At 45.8% G+C, this 17,755-nt stretch overlaps 1 protein-coding gene across 1 annotated transcript; it reads left to right on the top strand.

Annotated features, from left to right (window-relative positions):
• Window positions 1-7,046: 7,046 nt before the first annotated feature.
• Window positions 7,047-17,587, top strand: NRIP2 (nuclear receptor interacting protein 2). Its single transcript, XM_079140345.1, is given in 7 exon segments — window positions 7,047-9,015; window positions 9,017-9,226; window positions 12,605-12,757; window positions 14,205-14,287; window positions 15,126-15,247; window positions 15,469-15,521; window positions 15,833-17,587. Coding segments are annotated over 7 exon segments (1,077 nt in total). The 5' UTR covers window positions 7,047-8,652; the 3' UTR covers window positions 15,926-17,587.
• The last annotated feature ends 168 nt before the right edge of the window (window positions 17,588-17,755 follow it).

Here is a 17,755-nt window from a genome sequence, read left to right as displayed (position 1 = left end):
TGGCACATGCTTAAAATCCCAGCGGCTCAGGAGGCTGACACAGGAGGATTGCAAGTTCAAAGCCAGCCTCAGCAACTCAGTTAGGGCCTATGCAACTTAGTGAGACCTTGTCTCAAAATACAAAATAAAAAAGGGCTGGGGATGTGACTCAGTGGTTAAGCGCCCCTGGGTTCAATTCCCAGTATCAAAACAAGAGCAAGACTTGCCCTTGCCCTTCTCCATTGTTTGCCATATAATCTCTCCCTTTCACATATGCTTTCACCGTGATGCCATCTACTGTGTGACACAGCTCACAGGGGCCCTCACCAGCACAGAACAGATATCAGCACTGTGTTCCTTAACTTTCCAAACTGTGAGCTTAATAAACCTTTTTTCTTTATAAGTACCCAGTCTCAGGTATTTTATTAGGCAATGAAAAATAAACTAATACATTATAGATTGCATTTATGTGTAATGTCTAGAATAGGCAGATCCACAAAGCTGGGAGGTTAATTGGTGGTTACCAGGTCTGGAAGAGTGGGGCATTGAAAATATTTTGAAATGAGATGGAGGCAGTGGATGCACTAAATGCTATTGAATTGTATAATTTAAAATGATAAATTTTATGTCGTGTAAATTTCATCTAAATTAAAATAATTATAACGTGTAGAATTTCCCACTTCTAGCTCCAAATCCATGATTCCATTAGTCTTTCTTCTTGTCACCTCTCCCCATGGTGTGTGTGAAGTGGCAGTGGTGCAGGGGTCAGGGTACAGAACCAAGGGGTGAAGAATTTCCTGAGCAGTCCAGGGGAGTACCAGGACTCTGAGAATGGACCCATCCTCCCTATTCTGGATTAGAAATAATAGTTCCCTTTACATAGGATTCAAAAATGTCATTCAAAAATGGGCAGACCATTGGAAACAAGTCTAATGCCTTTAGCTTTTATTTTTATTTTAAAATTAAATATATTTATTTATGTATTTATTTATTAAGCAGTATTGGGGATTGAACTCAAGGCCTCACACATGCTAGGCAAGTAGTCTCTCACTGAGCTCTACCCCTAGCTCCTAATGCCCTCAGATTTTTAGATGGGCAAACCCAAGCCCATCATGAAGTAACCTGCTCCAGACCCCAAAGCCAGGCAGTGCCAGCCCTCCTTGGTGGTAGAATAGGAGGTGCCCAGTTGGAAGCTAGGACTCCAAGGCCTGTGTTGCTGGCTTACTCCTCAGGATACTTGCCACCTTCTCCATGAGAGGCCCTTGTGGTTCTTAAAGGGCTAACATGAAGATTTTGGTGGGGCAGGGTGGGAGGAGGAAGGAGGCCATTTGAATATTTTAGAGCAAGACACTCTCTGGCCTTAAGCTAGGGGAGAATAAAAAGGAAGTGCTTTAGATCCTTACCTTGACAAACCCCAGACAACTCCAGAGGTTCTAGATTCAATTGGAACTTCAACCCACCCCACTACCTTCCCACTCTGCAATCTGGAGCAGCCTCTTCCCTGCTGGTGCAAGGACTAGAGCATTGCTGTGGCCTTCTCATCCATTGGCAGCTAGGGATGCAGAAGCAAGACTCCTGAAGTTCCTGAGCTCCAATGGGTCATGGAGTTCTGGGGGACAATAGCAACCATCCATCCTCCTGGGCCTGGTGACTCTAATGAGGCAATCCCTAGCTCACCTGCCTGGTTAGCAACCATGAATACCCCTAACTCCTGCCTCTACATGCTAATGGACATAGAGTTCTTGAAAGTCTGGCAGGGTGGGGAAGGTGGTCCCTGTAATTGGATCTGCCTTAAGAACTTACTCTGTCACCTGGATGGTAGATCTGAAGGGAAGCAGGGTTGGAGGGATGGACACTAGCCTCCCTGCACACTGCTGGCATGAAACTCCCTGGAACACCCTGTGTCCTGCTGAATACCACCAGCTTCCCAGACTCTGATTAATCCCAGCATAGGAAGCTTTCAGAGTCACTTCTGGGTCAACACCTCTCCTTCCAAAACCTCTGCTAGAGGTCTCATAAGCTAGGTCACTGAGGCAAGTTCAGGCTCATGAGTAGTTGGGGATCTGAGGAATGCTCAGAGCCCGTGAGTGCTGAAAGCTGTGAGAACAGGGAGCCCCTAGGGAGTCATTCAGGGCAAACCAAGTTGACAGTCTTTCATCACACTGTCTGGCAGAGCTGTCCCATCCAAGAGCCTTGCCTCAAAAAGTCCCAAAGCAGGGCTAGGGATGTAGCTCAGTGTTAAGAGTGCTTACCTAGCATGTACAAGGCCCTTGGTTAGAGCTCCAGCACTGCAAAACAAACATACAAACAAACAAACAAAGAACCCAGCTGCTTCCTGAAATGATAGATCAGAACTAGGATCCTCTCCATTAAGCTGCCACCAACTCAGCTCCCACGTTCCCAGCAACCTCTAGCCTATTTCAACTCATAGCTGATACCCTTGCTCAGAGCCCTTGGTCTTCATTCTTCTCTTTGACCCACTGAGATCTCTCCTTAGTTGTGCTTTCATGGAGCCACATGTGTTTACTCTTTTCAGTACACAGTAGTAGTAATTACTGCCACCTATTTATCATAATAGTAGTGGGTTTTGTGGCTATTCATACAGTTGCACATTTCGTCAGTCCCTGAGCCAACACCTCCTCTTCAGGCCCTGGGACAGAGCCTTACAAATGCCTACATCATGTTCTGCATGTTTCCAGTGTTCAAATTCCAAGGTGGGGGTTTGGATGTATGGTTTCCCTTAAACCACCAGCATTTTCACTGAATGTTCATTAGCACTGACATCAGCTATCATGGCTTAATTCCTGGTCAGCAACCAGTGATTTCTTTAGCTCAGGTATAACTAGAAAAGGGAGGTGGTCATGTCCATGGGTGCCAAGGGAAGGCCCAAAGCTTAGGCAAGGAGGAAGGGAAAAATGAAGGGGAATGGAGGTAGGAAAGAAAGTAGATAAACTGAAGAGTGAGGAAGAGAAGCACTGAAGCCAGAGGAAAGGTGAGGCAGGAATTTTACTAGAGCCTGGAAGTCCAGAATATTTGGAAAGATTTGGACAATTTTGCCATATTTTCTGAGGGTACTTGCAGAATCTAGATTGGGAAACATAGCAGGGATTATAGGCACACATCTATAATCCCAGCTACTTAGGAGTCTGAGACAGAAGTATCACTTGAGCCCAGGTGTTCAGTTCCAACCTGGGCAATATAGTGAAATCCCATCTAAAACAAACAACAAGAAAGCAAATCAATCAAACAAAAAGAATCTTAATTTGAGAACAGTATTAGTATGTTTTTAATCACTATAATGAAATACCAGGGTTAAGCTACTTTATAAAGAAAAGAGACTTAGTTAGTTCATAGTTTTGGAGACTTGAAGTCTAAATGTCATGGCACAGACTCTTGCAAGGCACCCCTTGACTGCATCCCATCATGGCAGGAGTGTATGTATAGTTTGTGTGTGTCTCACTCTACTTATAAAACATCAGTCATGGAAACTCCACCCTAATGACCTTACTTAATCCACCCTAGTCACTTCCTGAAGGCCACCTGTAAACAGCATAGTTGGATTAAGTTTCTAGCCCTTTAGTACATGACAGTGGAGATTAAATTTCAACATATGAAGCCTTGGGGGACACTCAACCCATATCTAAACATGGCAAGTTCAGAGCCCACGGGGTGAGAAGGAGTGGCAAGTAAGGTGCTGGGGAGCAAGGGAAAGCCCAAAGGGGAGGAGCAGGAAGAGGTCTTGATCACCTGTGGCACCAGTTGTGTTCTGGGACTGAAAATATCAGATGGGGCATCCCACAGGCTACTCTAGTGCTCCAAAAGAGTTGGGATAATGACAGATGTTTCCTCCATGTTCTCTGGAGTCTTGCAAACAGTTTATTCATCAAACATTGTGCATGTAGAGAGAAGAGAAAAAAAGAGAGGAGGGTTTTGCAAAGCGGAGGATTTAGTGGGAAGATGGACAAGTAAACAATTATAAAATAGTGTGAGAATTATGTAATAGATACCTGATCCAGTTGGACTTAAGAGCAAAGAGGAGTAGCATCCAAGTCAGAGTGTGAGTGTCCTTGTATATGCATGTGTGTGTGCATGCATATTTATGTGTATACACATAGGTCCCGAATAATAGCAAATGTTTTCTCAGCACTCACTATGTACCAGGTACTATTGAAGAGATTTACCAGTCATCTCCCTTAATTCTCACAACACTACAAATTAGGTCCTGGTTTTTTGTTTGTTTGTTTTGTTTTTTGTTTTTGGTAATGGGGGTTGAATCTAGGGTCACTTTATCACTGAGCTGCCTCCCCAGCACCACTCCCCTTTACTTTGAGACGGGATCTTGCTAAATTGCTAAGGCTGACCTTTGACTTATGATCCCCCTGCCAGGAGTGGTGGCGCTCACCTATAATTCCAGCAACTTGGGAGGTTGAGGAAGAGAATCTAAAGTTTGAGGCCAGCCTTGGAAACCTAGTGGGACCCTGTCTCAAAATAAAGAAAATGGACTGGGGATGTAGCTCAGTGGTAGAGCACCACTGATAAATGTCAAAACCGGCACAGGGTTCCTGGGACCTTTGCTGGGCAGGAGAATTTTGGAAAACAACTCCATTCCTGTCTTTAGCAGATTTGGTGGGCCCAGTGGAGAAAGTCTGAAATAGAACTGGCTGCCCTTGACCCTCCACTGGCTCAAGGGAGATGTTTGTCTAGCTCTGAATAGCCCATTCTATCAAGAATATTCTGGGAATTTCCTTATGTGGCAGGACATTTGGCTGGGTGATTTCACTGGTCCTAGATGAGCTCTCCTTCCCATCCTTACCAGAAGAGAGAAGAATGGGCACTATTCAGGTTAAAGGAAGGAACATTGGAAAGAGGAGATGTGATGATATTTAAAGACATGAAGGTTGGACTTGGTGGTGCTCAACTGTAATACCAGTGATTTGGGAGGCTGAGGCAGGAGGATCACAAGTTGGAGGACAGCCTCAGCAATTTAGTGAGGGCCTAAGCAACTTAATGAGACCCTGTTTCAAAATAAAAAAATCAAAAGGGCTGGGTATGTGGCTCAATGGTAAAGCACCCCTGGGTTCAATCCCTGGTACCAAAACAGACAAAAACATGGAAGAATAACACAAGGAAGGTGGGATGCGTTTAATCAATTAATCTCCATTTCTTCTGGGGCTTGAACAAGAGGGCAGGGATTCCACAGAGCTCCAAGGATTCAGCTTAGATAGTGATGAGAGGTGCTAGAATAAATTATAACAGGTTAAAGGACACAAGCTGTGAAATTCATCATTTTTAATTTTTTTATTGCTAAGGATCAAACTCAGGGCCTCACATATGCTAGGCTAGGCAAGCACTCTACCACCAGCTGACTACCATTGAGCTATTCCCCCAGGCCCTTTTTATTTTTCATTTTGAGACAGAGCCTCACTAAGTTGCCCAGGCTGGCCTTGAACTTGTGATCCTCCTGCCTCAGTCTCCTGAGTAACTGGGATTACAGGCACGTGTCACTGCACTGGGCTAAACATACATTTTTGTTTTGTTTTTGTGGTGCTGTGGATTAAATCTAGGGCCTTGTGCTTGCTAGGCAAGCACTTGTGAAATCTATTTAAGCCAATGCTTATTCAAGAGAAATATAATGGAAACATATATGTTAAGTTTTTTTAAGTTAATAATTTTTAATTGCTGGGGCTGGTGGTATAGGTTAGCAGTAGAGCAGGTGCCTAATATGTTTAAGGCCCTGGGTTCTAACTCAGGGCCTCACACATGCTAGGCTAGGCAAGCACTCTACTGCAATAAAAAAATAAAAAATAAAAATTTTTAGTTTCTGCATTAAAAAAAGCAAAAGTGAACAAGTGAAATTAATTTTACAGTGTATTTTATTTAATCAAATAGATTCAAAATATTATCCACATACAATAACGTAATCTACCTGAAAATATGTTCCACATTGTTTTTTGTATTGCTTTAAAAATCCAGTGTGTATCTTATACTTAGATACATCTCAGTTCCAAACAAGTGTATATCAAGTGCTCAGTGACTGTATGGGATAGTACTAGTCTAGAATTATCAGGGGCTGGGGATATAGCTCAGTTGGTAGAGTGCTTGCCTTGTATGCACAAGGCCCTAGGTTCAATCCCCAATACAAAGAAAGAAAGAAAGAAAGAAAGAAAGAAAGAAAGAAAGAAAGAAAGAAAGAAAGAAAGAAAGATTAAAAAATAGAATCATCAATAGATAGATAAAAAAATAGAATCATCAATAGAGGCAGTGGCCAGATGTGTGCTTAGTATGCATGAGGCCCTGGGTTCCATCTCCAGAATTGAGCATGTGTGCTCATGCGCGTGCACACCCCCCCCTCCACACACAGTATAACTGGTAATAACTATTCAACATACTCAGTGGAAAATAAAAGGTATAGTCTGGTTTTATCCAAAGACAACATTTTCTAGAAGACCTTCAAGTCTGAGGGCCTGTGCGGCTGGTGCCCTTTTCAGCTTTCATTGTCCCTAAGACACCTGGATTCACAGCCCTCAGTGAGCACACCATGTTCTCTATTCTACAAGAGGATCCCAAACTCCTGCAGGTCTGACAGATCCAGTGGCAAGAGTGTGCAGAGGACAGTGAAGAAAAGGGGTCTGTCCTGGTGTGGACAGGATTGCCCTGTTCTTTCACAGCACCAGAGAAAGTCTTTTAGCCTAGCTGGTCAATCATCTTGCTGGTGTAAGTGACTGGTCACAGGACAGCCAGGTCAGGCACAGGATGGTGAGGTACACATCTGTCTCCATGTTCTGTGTCAGGTTTGGGGACATAAGTACTGTCCCTGTCCATATAACTCCCACTCCTCTCTCTGTCTGGGGTGTCCTTCTTCCAGGTAACTATGGGGCCCTCTCCAGAATTCTTGCCTTGCCTGACTTTTTTTTTTTTTTTTTTTTTTCGGTTCTGAGGATTGAATGTAGGGACACTTTACTACTGACCTACATCCCCAGTCCTTTAAAAAGAATTTTTTAAAAAATTTTGAGACAGGGTCTCACTAAGTTGTACAGGCTGGACTTGAACATGTAATCCTCTGGCCTTAGCCTCCTGATTAGCTGGGATTACAGGCCACCACCACCACCACCATGCTGGTCCCACCATGGTCTTCCATAATGTCATCTTCTCTAAAAGAGCCACTCCTGGGGTTGGGGTTGTGGCTCAGTGGTAGAGCACTTGCCTAGCATGTGTGAGGCACTGGGTTCTAGTCTCAGCACTGCATATAAATAAAAGTCCATCAAAAAACAACTAAAAAAAATATTTTTTTTTTTTAAAAGAGCCATTCCTACCACTGCTTCTCCACAGTTCTCTGTCCTCTCACCTTGCTTTTTCTTCAGTGTGTATTACTACCGGACATTAAAAATTTAGTTGCCTGTTCTCTGGCTTCCTCATCAGAATGTGAATTTCATGATGGCAGGGACCTCAACTGGTTCAACATTGTACACTCAGGGTCTAACTTTGTCACATAGTAGATACTCAATAAATGTCTTTTGAAAATATCAACCCCCAGCCAGTGATGGGGATGGAAGCCAGGGCCTCATGCATGCTAGGCTAGTGCTCTACCACTAAGCTAGATCCCCAGCCCAGATATTTTTTGGTGAATGAAAGGAAAACCTAATTCAAAGAAAAACCAATGCAGTGAAGGAGCTGTATTTCACACTTCCAGTTTTCCCTCTCAGAATTTCTGAATTTAGATCCATTTGCTTCAAGATTTTTGTGAATCACAAGATGAAAGAAAGAAGACATTTTCCAAGTGCCTCAGAAAGAAAAACTTCCACTTCTATTCCTAATTATTTAGAATGGTTTAATCTTCCTGAGTAGTGTTCCTGGAAATTTCTTCCCCAGCGTCTCATTATGAGAAATCAATGTAGTGGTTATTCCTCGTTAATGAATTCGTTTTTTGTTTTTCTTTATTTCTCTATTTTGGTACTGGGGCTTGAACCCAAGACCTTGTACATGGTAGGCAAAAGCTGTACACCCAAGTGATAACCCCATCACTTTTAATTTTATTTAGAGACAGGGTCTCAATATTTTGCTGAGGCTAACGCTGAACTCCTGGGCTCAAGCAATCCTCCTGTCTCAGCCTCCGAAGTGTGGTTTTTAAAAATTCTATAACTGTTAAGTCAAAAAGATAATGAAGGGAGGAGACCAAGGTGAGTTATTGGCAAAGACACAGACAACCCCAGCTGAGGATACAGACTAGTCTCAGAATATTCCCTGGCATTCTTCACCAGCATATCACAGGGATTTCTTCAGCACCTAAGAAGAAAGGTCTCAAAGGATTGCATGCGAGAATGTTCCTGTTCTTCTTACATTTTGGGGGGAAGGACAGAGACCACATCAGTATGGAACTCAGACCCCTGAGTAAATTAGCTAAAAACTCTGATATCTACTACGCTGAAAGGGAGAGGTCTGGCAAGGTAAGGCCCCTGGTTGTCCTGGGAATGAGTGGGGAAGGGCACTTTCATGCTTTTCTGTTCTGGCTAGCACCCCATCCCTGGCTGCAGAAAATGCCAGGAGGAGGCAATAACTGGGAGCGGACTGTCTGGAGATTGGGAGGGATGCAGAGCAGAGCCAGGTCTACGCACGCACACAGACATGCTTGCCTGCCTCCCCCACGCAGAGCTCACAGACTGATGCCCCTACACAATGACACGCGCACTCTGGCAGTTTACAACACTGTCACACACCCCTTCCACCGCCCACTCCTACCAGAACCCTAGAATACACTGGATACTCTGCAGAGCCTGCCAGCTGCAGGCCCTCCAGCCCTCCCTCTCCTCTGGGGTTGGGTTTTTCCAGCCGGAGCCTCACTCCCTCTACTGCAATCTCTGGAAATTGGTGTCTGACGCGGCTGCTCCTGCCCATTATTTATTTATTTCTTCTTTTCTTCCTGCTGAGACCCTCCTGTCAGAAGGGCAGCTGCAGTCCGGGGACGAAGATAGGCAGGAAGCTGCAGGGAGACACAGGAGCAGAGAGGACACCGGGAGGCCCACTCAGAAGCCCCTGCCCTGCTCACCCTGAGGGGGCCATGAGCTCCCAGCAGGAGGCCAGGAGAGATGAGGGAGACACCAGGAGAAGGGGACAGGAAGCAGAGCTTCGGGACCGAGCCCACCTGGGCCAGCAACGCCGGCTCAAACAGGCCACCCAGTTCCTGCACAAGGACTCGGCTGACCTGCTCCCCCTGGACAGCCTCAAGAGGCTTGGCACCTCCAAGGACTTGGTGAGGCGGCCCTCTCCCCTCCCCACAGTCAAGGAAGTCCCTGGCCCTTTTTCTTCACTTCCCTACATCCTGAGGAGGGGGGCTGGGAGGACCAGAAAGTGCAGACCCTCAACCTTCAGGTTCCCTCTCCTTTGCTGAGATGGGGGAGGAAAGATCCTGACAACTCCAGGGGTTTCACTCCTAAGGCTCTTTGCTGGGGGTGTTGGCAGCCCTGAGGGGCCCACTGTCATTGCTCAGCTTCCCCTATTGCTCTTGCCACCCAATGGCCCAAGGCTTATCTTGGGGTGATGGGGAGCTATGCTGTTTAGGAGTACAGGCTTAGGGGACCCAGGAATCCTGTGGAACAGCCATTCAAGACTAGGAGGACCTAGAGGACTGGTCAGTTTAGGGTTGACTTCCCTTTTCTCCCCAAATCAGACTTCCTCATACCTGCTCATTCATTTATCTTTTCCCCTCAGAATCAAAACATCAGGGGCCTCCATACATTTAGGGCATCAGGTTTTCATATGGCTCCTGCCTGGGCTCCTTGGTCTCTGAGTGCCCCCTCCCTCCCTTCTGGATGGAATGGCCCTGCCAGGCTCCTTTCTTTCTATCCCCCTCTAGCAACTTGGGTCCCTGCAGGGAATGGGGCAGGGGAGTTAATGATGAGGAGGTGAGGGAGTCAGAGCCAACTGTATACCCAGTCATTCTCTGAGAGGTGATGGTTAAGAGCATGGACTTTGGAGCCACCTTGCTTGTGATCATATCCTGGCTTTTCCACTTACTAACTTGGACAAGTTATTTTATGTCTCTGTGCTTTAGTTTCTTTGCCTGTTAAATGAAGAGAACATCAGGTAATCCCAGTGACTCCAGAGGCTGAGGTAGGAAGATCACAAGTTTAAGGCCAACCTGAGCAATTTAGTGAGATTCTGTCTCAAAATAAAATGAAAAGGGATGGGGATGTAGTTCATTGGTTCAGTCCCCATTACCAGAAAAAAAAATTGAGACATTAGCATCTATCTCCTAGGGTGGTTGTGTGTTATGAGTCAATGCATATTAAGCACTTAGGACTGTGCCTCACTAATAGCACTAGAGAAATGTAATTATTATTCCTCCATTTAGCCTGAGAGATGAAGTAAGCCTGAGAGAGGGAGGCTCCAGAGGATATAGAATTATATTTTGTTGAAGTAGCAACTTCTTCTTGGGAACCTGGGGGCAAACATAGCCCTCATTGTCTTTCCTGACCTAGCCCTACCTTTTCCTATCCTCCCAGCTTGAATGTCCCCCTCCAGGAACACAGCCCGGAGGCCAGGCAATGCCCTAGCCCCATTCCAGCAGCCCCCAAGGAGGAAAAGTGGTCAGACTAACTGAACCTTGAGTTCAGAGAATGGCCAGGGCTTGGTCCTCCTTGCAAACACAGTGAGCACAGCTATGAAAAGGGATGGAGTAGGGAAGCAGGTTCTTTAGCTCCCTGGACTAGGACCCTGGGGTCTCTGCATCTATTGGGGACTATCCTACATCTATGTGGTGGAAGAGAAGATGCCCTATTAACATTGCTATTCTAGAGTGGCAGGTCCAGCTTTTATGAGAAGCTCTGGGCTTCTCATCTCTGCCCTTTGCCTTGGCATCCCCGGAGTTGACCTCTAGCATTACCTCTTGTGGCTTTGAGAGTGAAGACACAATTGGTCAGGAAGCCCCATTGTCTCACCCCTGGGATAGTTCTGGAACAGACTGCACAGTGCAGGAGACCTGGAGCCTGGAATCATCGTGGGAATGGTGGAAGGAGATGAGAACTGCAGAGCCCCCTCCTTTTTTTTAGCTGGTCCATAGCTCACTGAACTTTTCCCAGAGCTGGCAGCTTGCTGCTGGGAGCAACCTCTAGGGCCCCATGAGACCAAGGGTATAAAAACAATCCCAGGCTCCCAAAGAGAGAGGGCAGGTGGAGAAGCATGTGGAGCCTGGGAGAGTAGTCGTTCTTCAGCAAGCACTTACTGAGTACCTACTATATGCTGAGGAAAGTACTGGTATACAAGCATGAGTGAGAAACAGACCTGACCTCAAGGGCCCTCCAGGTTAGTGGGGGAGTGAAATCCAGAAATAACATCTGTGAGAAGCATAACCAAGGGAGATAAGAGCAGAGGGAGGAGCAATAAGAGTACAGAGAGGGTATCCTGGAGGAGGTCGATCCTGCGCTAATTACAGAGTACACATGGAATCCCAGGTGCAAAATAAGAACCACCTTCTGAATATAGCATGTTGAGTCAGTCACCAGTTTGGACTAGGGCAGAATGAGGAAGTGAGGTTTCAGGGAGAAGGAATGAGCAGGAGTGAAGGTATGGAGGTGAGATGGAAGATTCAGGCAGCAGTCAGGTCATCTGGGTTATCACCTTGAATGGATGCACAAACTCAGCTGGGTTTTGTTAAAACAAAGTTCTGGGGTTTGGGGTATGGTTCAATGGTAGAGCATTTGCCTGGCATATGCAAGGTCCTGGGTTTGATCCCTAGTACCGTGCAAAAAGACAAAACAAAAAACCCAAAAAGTGAGACTCTGATTGACTAGGTCTGAGATTCTGCATTTTAAACAGACTTCTAAATGCTTTTTAAAACTGCTGCTCTGTGGACCACACTTTGGGTGGCAGGGTTTTAGATAACGCAGGCTGGAAATCTGGTGTTGGTGTATTGGAAAGGCAACATTACCAGAGGCAGGTGCTTGTGAACTGAGGCCAGTGACTTAGATGAGCTGTGGGGAGGCTAGAGTAAAGTAGCAACAGAAAGGAGCAATGGACCCTACAGACAGGAGGTCAAACTGGCAGAATCTAGGAAGTGATTGGACAGGGTGAGGGTGCTTGTGGATGTGGGAGATCACTAACATTCCAGTTCTGAAGACTTCATAGCTTCTTTCCATCACACCATCTGGGATCTGCAGTCTATTTTAGGAAGAGGTCAGAAGGAAAAAAAGACAAAATTAGTCCTCTCCCCCACCCCCACAAAAGAGTACATTTAGGAGACAAGTTTCTCTAAGTCTAACAGTAGTTCCTGGAATGTCTCCTCAGTTCATAGGTCAATATAACCTAGAATGGATCATTCTCTTCCCATTTCCTTATTGCTGAGAAAACTACTGGGGTCCACTTTGCTGTAAACTTCTTGTTGATTGAGTCCTTGGTGGGCTCCTGTCTTTTTTTTTTTTTTTTTTTTTTGTGGTAGGGGATTGAACCCAGGGCCTCACATGTTAGGCTAATGCTCTACTGCCCAGTTACATCCCAGCCCTGCTCTGCCATTTTCTTACTGAGATGTGGGTTTGGGGGTGGGAGCACGCTAGGGTGTGTAAAGTAGGGGAACTGAGTGGCCTGGATACTTGGGCTTACACCTGTCTGCCTGCCTCGTTTTGTAATGAGTCAGCAGCCACACAGTGTGATCCAAAGACGCCTGGTGGAGGGGAACCAGAGTCGGCTTCAGGGGGAGTCTCCCTTAGTGCAGGCCTTGATTCATGGCCAGGACAGCAGGAGGAAGACCAGTGGGACAGAGATTCCAGCTCTTCTGGTCAACTGCAAGGTGAGAGACCTTCTAAGGCACTGACCTTAACAAACCTCCCTGAGTGGTTCATTTTACCCCTCTTCTTTCTGCCCTGACTTGCAGAGGAGAGGCAGAGATGGTGAAAAGGCACTTCTCCACTACCTGGACCTAAAATGAGGTTCTCTGTCTTCTTTCCTCTCTGCCTCAACCCATCTCCTCTCCCATAATTCCATCTGTTAACACCATATTATTCTATCCCTTTCCCTTATGAAAGTGTAATATTCACATGTGAACACAAAAGTCCTCTTCAATGTGCTACATATCTGAAGGGTGCATGCATGTATGGAAAATGCAGTTCTCCCAGGAAAAGCTCATGAGTTCCAATATGAAGATTCTGGCAACTCCAGAGCCAATGAACTACCCACTATCGAATGGTTCACAATAAATGTCCTTCTGCTCTTCTGCCCTTCTGCCCAGAGAGCTCTCTTCCAGTTCTCAAATCACTGTCTACATTCTCCAATCTTTTAAGGCCCAGCTCAGATGTTACCTCCTCCTTGAGAGCTTTTGACTCCCCCAGTAGGAACTAGCCTTTCCTTCTTCTCAACCTCTAAAAGGCACTTGACTCAATCTTCTCATAGACATTAAAACTTTCTATGAGGCTGTGGGTGTAGCTCAGTGGTAATGCACAAGGTCCTGAGTTCCATCCTCAGTGTTACAAAAACAAAACAAAAACCCCTCAAACCAAAAACACCTTTGTACCAGTTATTTTACTTCCTTTAGATTCCTGAATAACAGTATTCACTGACGTACTTTCCAGCAGCACATCTTCTGCATGGTAGATGCTTAATAAATGTTTCGAATGAGAAAAACTACATGTATGTGTGTGTGTATATCAAAGTGTATACTCAAATGCCTGTATGTATCCCAAAGAAAGTGAACTTGTCTTCCCATGTTTCTAGTAGTGAACCTCTTGGTTACTCACATCTGAGTTTCATGACAAGGGATTCCAGTTTCTTCCCTCCTCTGTTCTTAACTAATTCCCAAATTATGGACTCACTATGTGTATCTTTGCTTCTTTTCTGATTTCTTTACCTAAGAATCAGTTTTGCTTCAATTATGAGTCCCATAAACATTCCTTTTGAAGACTCAGTTCATTCCCTCTGCTCATCCAACAAAACGCTGGGAAAGCTGAAGCCTCCAACGGCAATCATTTTTTTTTTTTTTTTTTTGGTCCAGGGATTGAACCCAGGGGTGCTTAACCACTGAACCACATCCCCACCCCCTTTTTATATTTCATTTATAGACAGGGTCTCACTGAGTTCTTAGAGTCTTGCTGAATTGCTGAGACTGACTTTGAACTCACGATCCTCCCACTTCGGCCTCCCGCGCTGCTGGGATTGCAGGCATGTGCCACTGCACCCAGTGACCCAACTTTGATCCTTCTTCCCCAGGAACTCCTTGATCCACCCACATTCTTCTTTTTTAGTGCCAGGATCAGCTGCTTAGAGTGGCCGTGAACACAGGCACCCAACACAATCAGATCTCCACTGGATGCCTCAGCCGCCTAGGGTAAGAGTATGGTCCAAATGGATGAATGGGGGATTGGATTTCTTTTTGGAGTGATGAAAATATTCTCAAATTAACTAGTGACAGTTGCTCAACTCTGTGAACATACTAAAAACCACGGACTTGGGGCTGGCTCATGGCTCAGCACCTTGACTAGCATGCAGTGAGCATAGATCCCCAGCACTACTGTAAAAGAGTTAATACTGTATACTGTAAAAGAGTAAATTTTAGCCAGATGAAAAGAGGTATATGTCTGTAACCCCAGCTACTCAGGAGTCTGAGGCAGGAGGATCGCAAGGTGAAGGTCATCCTGGGCAACTTAGTGAGATTCTGTCTCAACTTCTTATAAAAAAATTTAAAAGGGATGGGATATAGCTCAGAGGTAGAGCACTTGCCTACCATGTGTGAGGTCCTGGGTTCAATCCTCAGCACGTATGTGCATACATGCAAAGAATGAATTTTATGACACATGAATACTATCTCAATAAAGCTATTAATATTTTTTTACAGTGCTGGGGACTGAACCCAGAGCCTCGCACATGCTAGGAAAGCACTCTACCTCTAAGCTACCCCCCCAGTCCAGTAAATACATATTTATTTAAAGACATTTTTTCTTTCTTTTTGTGGTGCTGCGGACTGAACATGCTAGGCAAGTATTCTACATCTGAGTCACGTCCCTAAGTCCCCAAAAAGTGAGTTGAAGACTCAGGCAGGGAATTCAAGAATTTAGGCTCCATGTGGAGTCAGGGATTGGAAAAGCATGATCAATAATAGCTAATTAATGGGGTTGGGGGTAAGAGTGGAGTCTGTGGTGGCCATAACACTTCCTTCCCAACCACAGGTTAGGGAAGAGGGTTCTAAAAGCCCCAGATGGGGACCTGGCACCTGGGCTTCCAACCCAGGTGGAGCAGCTGGAGCTACAGCTAGGGCAGGAGACTGTGGCATGCTCGGCCCAGGTGGTGGGTAAGTTCTCCCTTTGCCAACAGTCGTTTTCCACCTCTCCTACCTTTCTCTTTTGGGTGTGCCTAAGGCAGACTTTCAGCCACTGCCAGCATCAGGGTCCCCAAGGATGCTCTGACTGTCATCAGCTCTGTGCCAGTATTCTCAGGCCTGCTATTGGGGTGGGCAGGGAAGGAGTGAGTGCCAAGAGGGGTGCAGCCTCTCATTTTTAATGGTTTCTGCAGATGTTGACAGTCCTGAATTTTGCCTGGGCCTGCAGACTCTGCTCTCCCTCAAGGTAAGGTGGGCACACATGGGGCCCAATCCAAAGTACTGGGAAAGAGGTAGAAAGCACTGAGTGCAAGATGAAGGTCAGGCTCTGAGGGGAAAGACTTGGAGATGTGTGAATTGACCTCTTGCTTCCTTAGAGGTTTCTGTGATCCCCATGTGGAAGGTTAAGAGAACTGGGTTTCTCCCTGAACAGGGTCCACATAAATGGGAACAGAGGGAGCAGCAGAAAGCAGGAGAAAGCTGTGGGAAGTGGAAGGGGGAACACAAGCTTGGGCTGGCAGAGAGGTGACCTCTTATCATGGGCTCCACACCCCACAGTGCTGCATCGACCTGGAACATGGAGTGCTGCGACTGAAAGCCCCCTTCTCAGAGCTGCCCTTCCTGCCTCTGTACCAAGAGCCTGGCCAGTGACTGCTGTTCCAGTCGGTCCCAGAGGGAGATACCTTGCCTTAGGGGAAGAGCCACGTGGGAAGTGGGGGCATTACCTGAGTTGGGTAGCTGAGGACTACTGTGTCTGTCCTTTTTCTCACCACCCTAATCCCTGCTATCCCATTTCTCTCCATTGGCTGCTTTCCTCTCTGCTTTTCAGTAGCTGTCCTGTGTTATAGGAAGTTTCCACTAAAGAGCCCATGACTCTGAGGTTCTAGCTTCCCTGTTCTCTCTCATCCTCATCCTAAAAAGAACAAAACCAACTTAGTGTTGCAGAAAGGGACCTAAGAATGATGAGGTTCTAGGCTTAAACCTGGCCACGGTAGTCAAAAGTTACCAACTCCTGTCCTCACTGGCCCTCAATACCACCCCAACTGCTCTTAAACATGCATCTCTTACTTCACTTCTGGGACTCATTATCTCCACAACTAGACTGCCACGCTTCTCTGCCTGGGTTCCCAGACCTTTTGGTACCTGCCTTTCTCATTCTGTTCAGAGTTAAGTGTGGGAAGACAGCAAATGGAATAATTCAATAAAAGGAAGGAGAGTTAGTATAAGAATGTCCTGCCCATAAGGTTGAGCACTTTTATTAGTTCCTTTTATGGGTTGCAAATGTCTGGGGATGTTACTGATCGATTGATTACCCTGTGTAAAAACTGAGTATGCCTCTAATATTTACTCTGGATACTTATCCTTCTTCATTTGCTTTTGTACTCACTGGGCCCTTGAGCTTTGAGGCAGTGTTTGGAAGAGCCCTGTAGAGAACTGTCCCTACAAGGTGGAAAGAAGGTTGGAGCTATTGATCTTCAGACTTAACCTATCCAGGGTCCATTCTTTTTCTTTTTTTTCTTTTTCTTTTTGGTACCAGGGATTGAACCCAGGGGCATCTAACCACTAAGCAACATCCCCAGAACTTTTTTTAATATAGTTTATTTAGAGACAGGGTCTTGCTGAGTTGCTCAGGGCCTCACTAAGTTGCTGAGGCTGATTCTGAACTCATGATCCTCCTGCCTCAGCCTCCCAAGCCCCTGGGATTACTGGTGGGTGCCACCATGCCCAGCTTCATTCTTATCTCTACAACTATCCACTTCATTAGGCCTTCTTCCTACTTCTATTGTCTTCTGAGTTTGAGCTTGTCTTGTTCTGGGATCAGTGGCTTTCTATCCCCCTGTTGGACTTGGAACCAAGGCAAAAAGACAAAGGCTCATTGATTTTTCTGTGAAGAGCAGAATCAAAATCTTAAGAAGTTAGATCCCTGGCTATTCTGACTCATATCATGGTTAGGGGTAGAGAAAGACAGTGATCTAACTCAAACCAGGGAGCTAGAACCCTTGGGCTGGAAACTAACTCTTTAGTGTGGGGATACATTAGAGAAAAACCAGGATGCAAGGAGTTACCCCATGACCCTTGGCCTTATCTTTTCAACGGACTCCCCTGCCCTCAAAAGAAGAGGAACTTGCTTAGCACATGTGTCATAGTGCCTGGTCTTAAAACTCCCAAAGGACTGCCTCTTCTTCACTGTCTTGTTCTATGACCTGTACCCCTTTCCACATCTTTCCTGCTGCTTCTGTAGTTGCAGACCCCAGGCCCAAGGCAGGCCTTGAGTTAGCTATTTCTCCATTTTAATAAACACTTGTTTCTCTATGCCATGTTCTTTGGTCCTCTTCCCTGCCTATTGAATGGTAACTCTGTTCCTATTGGCTTAGGGGAAGGAAAAGTGAAAGTGGGCCTTTCCCCAGGTGACCCATTGGGTCAGTACAATGGAGAGCAATGGCTTGTAAAATACACTCAGTATACTTGCACACACACAAT

This window comes from Sciurus vulgaris (assembly GCF_902686455.1).
Source record: "Sciurus vulgaris genome assembly, chromosome: 5".
Lineage (NCBI taxonomy): Eukaryota > Metazoa > Chordata > Mammalia > Rodentia > Sciuridae > Sciurus > Sciurus vulgaris.
The sequence above is the reverse complement of the archived record's forward strand: the minus strand, read 5'-3'. Positions and strand labels throughout refer to the sequence as shown.